This window comes from Montipora foliosa, chromosome 11 (assembly GCF_036669935.1).
Source record: "Montipora foliosa isolate CH-2021 chromosome 11, ASM3666993v2, whole genome shotgun sequence".
In the NCBI taxonomy this organism is placed as follows: Eukaryota; Metazoa; Cnidaria; class Anthozoa; order Scleractinia; family Acroporidae; genus Montipora; species Montipora foliosa.
The window spans coordinates 29217547-29230046 of NC_090879.1; the positions used below are offsets into that span (position 1 = coordinate 29217547).

The 12500-nt window shown below is 38.0% G+C and overlaps 2 protein-coding genes across 3 annotated transcripts in view; one reads left to right on the top strand and one right to left on the bottom strand.

Moving 5' to 3' along the window:
• LOC137975106 (MAP kinase-activated protein kinase 5-like) overlaps positions 1–6955 on the bottom strand; it is a 19734-nt gene extending 12779 nt beyond the window's left edge. For both annotated transcript variants that reach the window (XM_068822164.1, XM_068822165.1), the window contains exons 1-7: positions 6886–6955; positions 5029–5102; positions 4430–4505; positions 3009–3106; positions 1471–1579; positions 946–1035; positions 727–822 (exon numbers count right to left, since the gene is read on the bottom strand). In XM_068822164.1, the coding sequence (XP_068678265.1) occupies positions 727–822; positions 946–1035; positions 1471–1579; positions 3009–3106; positions 4430–4505; positions 5029–5102; positions 6886–6918 (576 nt within the window). In that variant the 5' untranslated portion in view covers positions 6919–6955. The remainder of the gene's footprint in view (positions 1–726; positions 823–945; positions 1036–1470; positions 1580–3008; positions 3107–4429; positions 4506–5028; positions 5103–6885) is intronic.
• Positions 6956–7037: 82 nt separating this feature from the next.
• Positions 7038–12500, top strand: part of LOC137975943 (uncharacterized) — an 11220-nt gene continuing 5757 nt past the window's right edge. Inside the window, exons 1-4 of the mRNA XM_068823157.1 lie at positions 7038–7451; positions 9741–9877; positions 11147–11193; positions 12401–12500. The exon at positions 12401–12500 is cut by the window's right edge and continues 32 nt beyond it. Of these exons, the coding sequence (XP_068679258.1) occupies positions 7115–7451; positions 9741–9877; positions 11147–11193; positions 12401–12500 (621 nt within the window). The 5' untranslated portion in view covers positions 7038–7114. The remainder of the gene's footprint in view (positions 7452–9740; positions 9878–11146; positions 11194–12400) is intronic.

A 12500-nucleotide genomic window follows, 5' to 3' on the forward strand; every position in this document is an offset into this window, starting at 1 on the left:
TAAACTTTGTGAAAAGACGACTCGTGTGTATGATTCTGCGCATGCTCTGTTGACTCCATTTACGGGCAGGAGTCCTAGATACTAGAGCAAATCCGGATTCGTTCAGATACGTGTGGACGGGGAAAGTCGATCCGAAAACGCTACGTGTGGACGCAGAAAATTTTCAAATGTATCCGGGGCCCAAAGTGTCAATCACCTCAAAAATCCTTTTCGCTCAACAATTCTCTGCATTTGTGTAACACTAATTCTTTGGTTTGCTAAACTCTCTCCGTGAAAGCCGATGTTTTAGAGGCCCCTCTCGTTTTCAAAACGCTCCACTTTTGGCAGCGTTTCAAATCGACCCGGTTGCGGCAACGGTCTCGATCGGTGTCGTGTAAACAGAAGGCGTGACCGCATTGAAAATGATGCGTTCGCTCTTGTGAACGCTGCCTTAATTACATGCCACCAATTTGCTGAAAAAGGGAAAGGACACGCCTATTAATAGTAATTAGCCTTTGTTTCCTTTAATAAGATGCAAATAGGTGTCAGGTAAAAGGCCGCCATCAATCAGGTTCAAAGGAAAGAATACACTGTAGGTATCAAAAAAAGGACACAAATTTGCCCTGCTGTCTAACTTGACATTCCTGGACCCGCGAGAGATTACCCGCGACCCGCGCCGATTGGATTCTCACTAACAGTTACCTGAAATCCACCACCATAAACAAAATATGGAAAGTCGATAAATACCTGCGGAGACACGTAATAAGGTGTAAACTGTGGCGTCACAAGATCACCGCGATCAATCTTGGCGAAACCAAAATCTGCAAGCTTGATTTTCACATTCTGGCGAGAGACAAAAACAGGAATCAAGTCGTTTCAATGAGGCGTCAAGTGATACAGGCCTACATACTGGCTTTATGCTTTAATATATGGAATTTGCTTTCAAAGTGAACACTCAATGCTTACCTCGCTTTTATCAAGAAGCAGCAGATTTTCTGGTTTTAAATCCCTGTGAGCAACGTTGAATGAATGGCAGTGGTAAACAGCTAGAGCAATCTGAAGCAAGAAAGTTCAAATATATAAATAATTAGAAATAAATAATAATTTTAAAAATATTATTGTCAATCTCACGCCAACTCCAGCTTATGGGCCATTCAATTTTTTTGTCTTAGAATAGCTGAGGAGAAAGGGATGTTCTGTTTTGTGGATAAAACGTATGTTCTGTTTCCCAACCCTTCATTGTCAACGTACTCTTTTGGACGAAAAGTAGCCCACACACTCTGCATTATGAGTTAATGATGTCGTAGTCTGTACTAACTTGTTTATGATTGTCAACTAATATCACAGACCTACAATGTAAAGGGTCATAATAATATTATTTTATAAATGCTAAAAGTTTAACAATGGATGTTGCCCTGGTAAAATTAAGAAGACAACAAAGTAAATACAACATAGTTGTAAATTGCATAAAAAATGCAAGAAGCATTTCACCTGTTTGGTGAAGGTTACAGCCTCTTTCTCGGTAAATCTTCTTTTAGATCTAACAAGCTCGAACAGTTCACCTCCTTCCATCAGCTCCATCACCATCAGTATCCTTGGACTAAACACGGGAAAATGACTGTCAAGAATATTGATCAAACAAATTGTATTCACTTCAAATTCAAAATGTTATTGTTGATTCCCAGCAGCCATTTTGGTGTACCATTTTGGTAGACCAAAATGGCACCTTCATAAAAAGTTTTGTGAGACGTTTCGTCTAATAACTAAAAAATTGTGCACCACACAGACTTCAGACTTTGAGAAGTTGTTTCAATATATAATATATTAGTCTTTTATAACACTTCGTTTTCTTGGCTTTTTTTAAACATTGAAGGGTTAAGTTTTATTTTTTTGGTTGTGTGACAGTGAAAACGGTCTTTTGGAGACTCCTGGGAACTATGTAGGCCTTTAAACTAGGTTCTGATGAAAAAAAGTGCACACTTCATTTTGGTTGATCACACCACTAAGAGAACATCATTCCAAAGTTAAAGGGATAGTTTTACAGTTTTGCGCAAGTCCAAGCTTTGGCGCTAGCATTAGTAAATTTTACACTTTTTTTTACTGAACAAGATGATGTTCTTTAATCACAGAGAGTACTAAAGCAGATACACTGAATAACTGGGGCCCAAATTTTGAGGAAGATAAGTACTGCGGGTTTACAGTGTACGCAGAAAATATCAAATTTAGTTTCGACCATCAAATCAATTTTTTTGTACCAGCCAAACATTTATTATGCGCACAAGTTGTCATAACACACAAGTTATCTATTCGCATGTAGTAGCTTCATTAACACAAAAGAAATTATTGCATAAGTAATTCCACTTCTATGGCATTGTTTCCAATTCCTGCTTGTTTCAATAATAATGGAATTAAATAGGCTGTCACCGATGTGACAGTTTGCCCATGCACAGAGAGGTGAAACCCTACCCCTTTAGAGCGCAAAGATGATTTCTTGTTTTTTAATCACGTCCTGCTTATTGCTAAGCAATACGTATATTATTGTAGAATCAACGCTCTCGTACCATCTCTCCGAGTATGTACTTCCAGAATTAAAGCTGTTTATGAGTTGGAGACTGCTATTTCAAAAAGTGGAAAGAGTTTGGCTTTTCATCTTCAAAAGTGGGGCAAGTATTGTAGACAAGGGCAATAACGTATTGCAGAAGTGTTCAAAACCCTCACGGCCTCGCGGCCTCGTTGAAACGTGTTAACTTGATATTCTCAGTTTGTTGTTATCAGCTTAGGTAGCCTTAATGTAGTTTGTGTGTGTGTGTTGTAGTTTAGTGTTGTCCTAATGTAGTCATTTGTTTTGTTATTACTTAACGTAAACAATAACAATAAAAATAAATAAAATACAAAAAAAAAGAAACCCTACCTTTAAGATTTGAGAGCACTGAAACCTAAGAAAACCCAATGTCTAACTCTTATGATGAAAAGTTACTGTTACATGTTGTAGTGTTAAATGTCAAATACAAAATAATTGCTTAACTTACATGGGTCTCATTTCACCTGGGAATTTAAAGTGCACAGCATAAACATCCACTACAGACACTATGTGAGAGTGATTACTGCATAAATAATGCACTTTTGCCTGAAACACACAAAATATGAAACAATGCTGAGTTTGAGTCTGAATCTGAGTCCTTTCATGGGAACACAATCATGAGCTCAACCAATTGCCTTGCTCCCAACTGATTGGCTTCATAGTTCAGTTGGTAAAGCACTGCAACAGCATCACAGAGGTCATGGGTTTAAAACCCCGCTGAAACCGCCTGAATATGTAAGGTATCTATAAGAGACAATTATCATGAAGTGCGAAGATCACTTCTCTATATTTGACCATGGGTCATTGTCCCATTCAGGACAAAGAACACTTCAGTCTCCCTTTTGTCTATAGCCCCCCCTTCCCCCCCCCCCCAACCTTCAAATAGATAGAGTACATCTATTTCATTCAATGCTGAGTCTTAAATTAAGAATCACATAACAAACGCTCTTAATGGTTAAAACCGCATGCTTTTATGAGAGTACAGATGCATGGCTGGTGCCACTCGTAGGATTTGGAAAACAAAGCTTTCTGAAAATTTTAGCCACATGCATGAGGAAATTAAGAAATTTTTGATTATAAAACAAACAAAGAAGCCTCACCTGTTATCTGTTCTGTAGTAAACTATACTTACATGTATAGGAAGTAGATAGAGTACTCAAGAAGTCAGGAAAACACTCAACTACATTTCGTGTTTCCCCTTCACTTCTTTCGTGCTCTATCCACTTCCTGCTTGCTTTACAACTACAGAAAAGATCACAGGCCAGGTTTCTTCATTTGTTAATTGCTATTGTCTGATATGGAATTTCACAGTAGTAGGAAATTTGTCATAGTTAACAATCCCTTCTTTTGCAGCTGGATACCACATGTTTCCGCTGGAGAGTACAGACAAAACCAAGTTATCGTCAAACTACTTGTAGTCTCTACTTTACGTGCACCAAGTGCAATGCTGAGCAAGAATGGGTACAAAGTCATGTGTATAGAGAAGAAATTTATCCCAGACTATAGACTATAGATTACACAATGTAGTTATGGTCACCTTAATTATTTCAAAGGACATAGGACACAAAACTAAATTCCAATAAATTCTGTTCCTGGAGATGTTTCATGGGCTACAATGACTCAAGAGGCGACCATAGAATTGCACCTAAAACCAGCAATAGCATGCAGCCTTCACATAAGAAAATGGGCCAGTACTCAACTCTCACACTGGTTGCAGAGACTAAGGCATGGGGTTCCCGGGATAGTGGACTGATCTATGGGGCCACAGTGATTGACACTAGCTATTGTGACCCTGCAAGGCAAAGCTAATTAAAAGGTAAATTGGGACTTAATGTCAGGTCGTAATAAATCACTAGTTTTACTTCTTACCTCTGTTCTTGCTTTCGGAGAATCAAGAAGACATTTTAATGCAAACTGTTTCCCTGTAGTTTGACTGGTACAACACCTGAAGTCAAATTCAAACATAAATAAATTATTTCATTCAATTGTAATCCGCTTGTAAGTTGTTTCCCCTACATTGTACTCTATCCTTATATACCTTCCAATTTTTGGGTATATAACTTATTATGATAAATACCTCTGAGAGTCACAATGTCAGTTACCATTCGATTTTTTCCACAAATAAACATAAAAATTAAACTTCAAAATTGAAATTGGAAAGGCATGGAGCCCTAACTATTGCCCTAAGTAAACTTACAATACTGTCATAAAAAACAAGGTGAGTAAGATAATGATCAAGATACGTTGTAGTTAAAAATTTTCCTTGGTTAAACGTTTTTTAAACTCGTTTGTTTTTTACCTTCCTTTGTTTCAGATATATTTACAATAATATCTATAACACAAAGGAAAGTAAAAAAGAAACTAATTTGAAAAAATATATAGAGTCAAGCAAGCTACTACATGTAATTGCGTGGATCACAATAAAGTGCATATAATCCAAGGATAAGGCATTTCAAAATTATACATACCTCACTGGTCCACTGATACCAGAACCAAGTTTCCTGTTCCAGTCAACGATATAGTCATTTTCTAATGGAGTACTCTAAAGTGTAATATACAGAAATTTACCAGTTTAAGTGCAATGAGCATTAATGTTCATAGCACAGGTTTCTTACTGGATGCTTGTGGAAAAAAAAAAGTATACATATATAAAATTTATATAAAGCGTGAAACTTGATTTTCGCAAAATAGTGCTCAATACATAGAAGTAGAGCGAAATATTTATGGAAGAAAAAACAAACTACAACTTCATGCCTAGTCAAGTCTGTTTGGTGGTCGCCCACTCATCAGGGGATTTAATAAGAATAAACTTTACAATCCAATCCCTTATATACAATATAATTTGTCTAATTTGTGCAGCGCAAAATTGACAGTTTACTTGTTGCGTAGGGGGGTTTTGTTTCTGTGGCAGCAAGAAGACACGAGTTCATTACATTTGTTTAGTGTTGATGAGTGATATATATTATTATTATTATTATATATATGTACTTCAAAATACCCAAAATTCATCCAAATATACCCAAATTAATGGAAGCATTGTATGCTGTATACCTGAAATTCAAAGAAAGTGATATACCAAATACCCATATTAAAGCTGCAATATACCGTCTGATATTCAATGTAAGGAGAAATGTAGACTCGGAAAAATATCCAAGTCCCAGATGGGATTTGAACCCACGACCCTCCGTGATCTAGTCGGATGCTCTAACCACTGAGCTACTGGAGACTCTAAGGTGAGCAAGGGTCAATTTGTGGGTCTCGACTGGAACCGCATCGCGCAGCTACACAGCCAAGTGTTGACTAGCATATTTGAAACTCACTAACAGCATCGCGCTGTCACATTAATGCATATCAAGATGCAGCCAACCAACCTCCAAAGTGAGTGTGTTAAAACTGATATTCAATGTAAGGAGAAATGTAGACTCGGAAAAATATCTTGCTCACCTCAGAGTCTCCAGTAGCTCAGTGGTTAGAGCATCCGACTAGATCACGGACAGTCGGGGGTTCAAATCCCATCTGGGACTCGGATATTTTTCCGAGTCTACATTTCTCCTTACATTGAATATCATTGTTGTTGTTTCATCTTTAACACAATATACCGTCTACCCGATTTAAAAAGTCCGTGTATATACCGTTTACCCAAAAACCCTGGCCAACCCTGATACTTCACTCTTACACTTGAAAATTAAAGTTTGTGTGAATAGAGCAAACAGCGAACTTCTTCTGTGGTCAAACACTTTATTAAGCGTTTCGCCCTTCGGGCTTTTTCAGTAAAAGGACTAAAAATACTTGGAATAAAAAATCTCTCTATGACTAAGTCTTAAATAGGCTATTGAAGTCCAAAATTAAATTCCAGGGCTTTTCAAGGACTTCAAGGAGTAGCATGAACTCTGCTTCCTTTTCCTTTGCCTTCCTACCAATTTTCAGTAGTCCTACAAATCGCGATTTCCCGTTTGCATGCAAATAGCAAAGATCGATAACATTAAATGAAATTAAATTTCCCTCATAACAATGTAATGGAGCGTTACATTCCAGCAGACGTTGAAATTAAATTCCAGGGCTTTTCAAGGACTTCAAGGAGTAGCATGAACACTGCTTCCTTTTCCTTTGCCTTCCTACCAATTTTCAGTACTCCTGCAAATCGCGATTTCCCGTTTGCATGCAAATTAATAGCAAGGATCGATAACATTAAATGAAATTAAATTTCCCTCATAACAATGTAATGGAGCGTTACATTCCAGTAGACGTTAACAAACACATTTAAAATAATAAGCTAAGGTACGATGGAAAGAGGGTGCTTGTCGTGCGAAGAAATTGTTTGGTACCTTAAATTGCAGCTCTCTGTTAACTTCCGCCATTTTGAGTGATGATCAGATCATATTTATTATTTCTACATGACGCACTTCGTTAACCGCTGATAAAATTTTGGTACCCAGACTTTTTTTCCATCGCTTCTCACAAAAGGCGCGGTTTTTGAAATACACACGAAAGCATAAACGATCAAAATAATATTGTAGATTTCAAGGCGAATCCAACCGTTCTCTCTTAATCACGATGTCGCAAATACTGGACGAATTCGATCAACCTACCCCTGTAGCAATCAGTCATTGCCGCAAGATCTCAAGCGAAGACTTTGATCGTCAATCTGCCCAAACAACGAAAGAAGCGCTTCACGATTTGATGAAGCACCTTGAGCAAAGACCTCAGGAATTTTACGACGTCCTTCGGAGAAAAAAAGCAGACAATCTCGAAATGTTCCAGTTCGTTAAAGTCAAAGTTTTGAAGAAGTTTAAGGATCGGTATTTGGAAAACTATTTTCCCGAGGAGCAATGTAGACGAGACCTTGACAATCTGAAGCAACAGATTGTTTCCGCTTTCGACTATTCACAAGGTAAAAAGCTTCTTCGACTTCTTTTCGGATCGATCGATGACAATCGATCAGAGACAATCGATCAGAGCTCTGAAATCCTGATGTCTATGTCGTGGTTCATTTTTTTCTTGGTTTAAGTTTCTTCAGAGCAGCTCAATTTTGATTTTTCTTTGCTAAATATTCATAATCATAATCTGAAACAAAGGAAATTCAAAATTGAACTGGTTTAATTAAAAAGTTTTGAACCAGGAAAAAAATTTGAATCACAACAGATCTTTGTACACTAGTGTGCGGAAACATGAAAATTATTACCAGAATATTAGATTAATTTAAGATCTATGATACTATGTTATGCCCTGGTCAGTGTAAATCCTCCACCCCCCAAGCCCAGGACTATGCAGGGATTAGCCGGGAATTAGACACAAATATTGTTCTGTGGTAGGCGGGGCATTAGCACTTATATTTGAACAGACTTAACTGATTAGAGTGTAATGTGAAGTGCTTAGTATCTACCCCATGTGAGCGTTAGCCCTACTGATGGAAATGGGAAGGACAGAGAAAAACTCTGACCAGGGTGAGAATTGAACCCATGACCTTCGGGTTAGATCACCGCTGCTCTACCGACTGAGCTACAAGGTCAGACGGGAGCAGGTCATGGGAACTGACGATGTTAAAGTCATGGCAATGAACATGTACTTGTGTGGGCCCATTTCCATCAGTAGGACTAACGCTCACATGGTTCATATGGGGTATATATTAAGCACTTCACATTACACTCTAATCAGTTTAGTCGGTTCAAATATAAGTGCTACACGGCCAACGTTTGCAAAAACGTAATTCCTCCTTGTACTTGTACATGTTCATTGCCGTGACTTTAACATCATCAGTTCTCACGGCCTGCTCCCATCTGACCTTGTAGTTCAGTCGGTAGAGCAGCGGTGATCTAACCCAAAGGTCGTGGGTTCAATTCTCACCCTGGTCAGAGTTTTTCTCTGTCCTTGTGTGGACCCATTTCCATCAGTAGGGCTAACGCTCACATGGTTCATATGGGGTAGATACTAAGCACTTCATATTACACTCTAATCAGTTAAGTCTGTTTTACGGTAAGTGTTTCATTTATTGGTAGAAATAATACCTTTTCATTCCTTGTGGAGGAAGTAACAGCGGTTATAAGTCAAACGTGCCCACCAACAACATTTTTTCATATTTTAAAACTAAAATTAGGAGGACATCAATCAAATGTTTCCATGACAATACTCCTGTTCTCTTGACAGCAGTTGAATTCGTCATGGAAACATTTGATTGACGTCCACCTAAATTTTACTTTCGAAACATGAGAAAATGTCATTGAGGGGCACATGTGACTGATAACCGCTGAAATGTGTATCACCTTTGTACTTTTTGCTCTTTGGTCAAAGTTTGCAAAGTAAATCATGTTTTGAGGAGTGAACTCTCCATTTTATGTTGATGAATTTGCTTCGGTTCAATGTTCATTTGACGTCTAGCAGGGCTACATATGCAAGGATTAGGAGGTATCCATGTTTTAGATTGGATGAAAAAAACAAAACTAGGAAGAAAGTAGTGAAAACAAATAGGAAATATTTATTTAACTACATTTGCACTTGGCAATACTGGAAGACTATTTTCGGTATGAAATGAAAGCTCATTTGCACGCCACATTGGATTCTTTCTCAAAGAACTGCCTGGGATAAAATATAAATATTATTGTAATTTTCCAGATGAGTCTAAATTTTGTTCTCCCATTTTTTTTTAGTTGAAGACATATCTAAAACTAAACGAGCAAACTTCTATTTAATATTCAAAGATTTGTTTCAACTTTTCTTTCTCTCATTTCTTTCAGCTTATTTGTCTGTTGAGAATATCAACTATGAAACCCTTTAAAATCTGGAATTGTTCCAGTCAAGGGCGGGAGATTAGACAGCCTAAAATTTCTCGCATAGTGGGGCATTAGCTCCCATTAGAAACAGGAAATCCCTCCCTAATCCCTGGGGTTGGGGGGAGGAGGGGAGGTTTACATTGGCTGGTGAGTTAGAGTTACATTAAACATTAAATATTACCCAGATGGCTCTTTCATCAGGTATTTCTGATATTAATGTTAGTATGCACCAACCAAGAAGGGAGAAACACACTAAAAATACATGTAGCTGACAGAGGAAACAACATGTAGGAGTTTTGGGGGCAACAGTAATGCAAAAAGCAGGGCTCTGATTGCAGGACTGTAAGTTATACTTTTTAAATGCACATTAAAAATTTAATATGTAATTATGTTACATGTATCTCTACTTTCAGAGGGAAAGAATACTGGAGTGAGGTTTTCCAAGAGACTTGCCGAAAAGCGATGCATACAGCAACCACTGTGCACAAGTACTCCCAGAAATCCCGCCTCCATGCTTCCACCTCCACCACCACCACCACCACCTATCTTGGTAAGTCTGGACTGATCCATGCACTCATTGTCAACTTTCAAATTGTCTTTGCGTGCTCTTCTGACAATTATCTCACTATGTGAGGTTATTTTGTTTCTGGTTATTTGGATCAGTATCGTCACAGTGGTTAGTGCTCTAGCTCATCTTTCACTTGGGAAGCTGCAGGTACAAAACACAGGTCACAGGCACAAGTCACAGGTCATTGTTTTACCAATACAAAAACAACCCTAACCCTTTACCAATGCTAACATGGCAGCTAAAAACTCTTGTTTATGCCTAATTAGGCCTAAGGTTGGCTTTAATTAATGTTTAGGATTCTTTTGGTATAGACCATTTTACAGTAGTATGCTGGCCTTTGAATGAAAGTGAGGCTGGAGTTGACCTTGCTTTGATAGAAACCTCACAGCTTTTCTTATGTAAATTCCTACTTATTCGCATGAGAACAGCATCATCAACATACGAAAAGCAGTGAGGATTCTATCAAAGCAATGTCAACTCCAGCCTCACTTTCATTCAAAGACCAGGTATCTAAGCACACAACTGTAAAATAGTCTATTGGTAAAACAATAGCCTGTGACCTGAGTTTTGTACTGGCTACTTCCACTTACAGATGGATTGGATAGTGAAACTCGGCATAACATGATTTGAATTTATTGGCCCTCTTTACTTTTAATACTTATTTAGACTGAGGTATTTCTCAATGTATCTTTGTCCCCTTTCATTAAAATTGATCGGTTATATGTCAAGTTTTTCTTAAATGTCCTCATGTGCCCATTTCTATAGTAATGAGGGCAAAATGCTCAGGCCCTAGTCATTCAATTTATGCCGGATAACTTTATCCAGTGGATATTAAGTTACTGAGTATAAGATATACTTCACTTTAAACATTGGCTAAGATTTTCTTACACAACTTTTGACAAACTTTGCTTAGAGTGTGCACATTCACAATTACGAGCTCAGGACAAATACAGAAATCTTTGCAGAGATTGAAACTGTTGGATCATAGTGACTTATCCACCAGATAATTTTAGTTATCTGACCTTTGAACAACCGGGGCCAGATGGGAATCACTATAAAGTTCAATATTAGAATTTACACTCTAATAGACTGATACTTATCTCTGTAGTTGTTTGTTTAAACATACAGGTACATGTATACCCCTTCTGGTTGAATACATTTGCAGCTGGCTCCGAAACTTAAGCAGTACAAGCAGTACAGCACTTGTCTATGAAAAACTTATTTACGTCCAAATATTTCTTTTTCTTTCAGTCAGTAAACAATGGTTACGAGATTTCACCTGTGGTCAACCAAGCAAGGTAGTTAGTCCCCTTTTTGATATCATTAAAAATGTGCCCACCAAGTGCCGTTGACAGATCTCCCCTTGGATTACCAATCTCTTCCCCAAAGGCTTTGGCTTTTTCCCCAATCATAGACTTCCCCCTTTTGCACAGTCTCAGAAATTCAAATTGATAAATTAATGGTTCCCATCATGAATGGTTAAGAGTTCGGCCTTATGTGCATTTTTCATTCAACAAAAAATGCACCTATTCAGTGTGCCCATTATGCAATAGTTTATGCAAACCTGACCCAAGCCACTGCACATTAATTTGGCATAAGCTTCACGCTAAGGAGGTTGTTAGAATGAGACAATGGAGACAATAATTTGGTCCAATTTGTCAAAGTTGACCACAACTATATCAGGTCCCATATATAATTATGTGACTTGCAACCAATCTCTAGTGTAATCTACAATAATATTGCTGGTGGATGAACAAAAGGAGCTAATGAGAGATCTATTGTTTTTGTCCACCGATATGGCAACAATAATATTATTATATAACTTAACAATTGAAAGCCACCTACTGTACTCTGGTCAGGCCAAACTGAAAAAGAATTGTTCTACTTATCCTTATTGATTGTTCAAACCACAATCTCTATTAATACTTCATAATTTCCCCATTTCCTGGAAGATTTTGAAAACCTCACTTTAAGTTCTTAGTAAGAGAGAGGCTCCCCTGATTTTGAGAAGACCAAGCAAATAGTTAACAGAAATGGCAGCACAATTATTTAATATGCGCTTTTAACCTGATATAATGTCATTATTTTGTGATGTTGTTGCCATCGCTGTTGTATTTTTCTTAGCCTCCCTAATATTTAGAACGCCCGGTAGCAACCTCATTTCCAGGACCTGTCCCACCCCATAGTGAATGGGTTCGGGATTCATCAGGTAATAAATTTATGGGATGTGGGAAGCAAGAGAATGGTATGTGGGACAAAAGGGTCTGAGGTACAGGAGATAAGTAGGATCGGTTGGATTATGAACAAGATGCTAAAGACAAAGTATGGACTGGGAGACTGGGGTTTGATGTAAAAGTTAAGGGTGCGAGATTAGGGAGACAAAGGTACTAATTTTGAAAGAAAATGGGAAACAGAAGCAGACATGGGAAAAGGATGAGCAAGAGGAGACTGGGATAAGCTCTGTAAGGATCTGCAAATGCTGAGATCATTCATTTGACTTGTTAGGTTGAAGCCATCAGTTAATGGTGATGCTGCCACGCCCTCTGGAACCCTCCAACATGAATTGAAGCTAATTCAATCAATCCGAAGTGTGCAACCAAGGAGG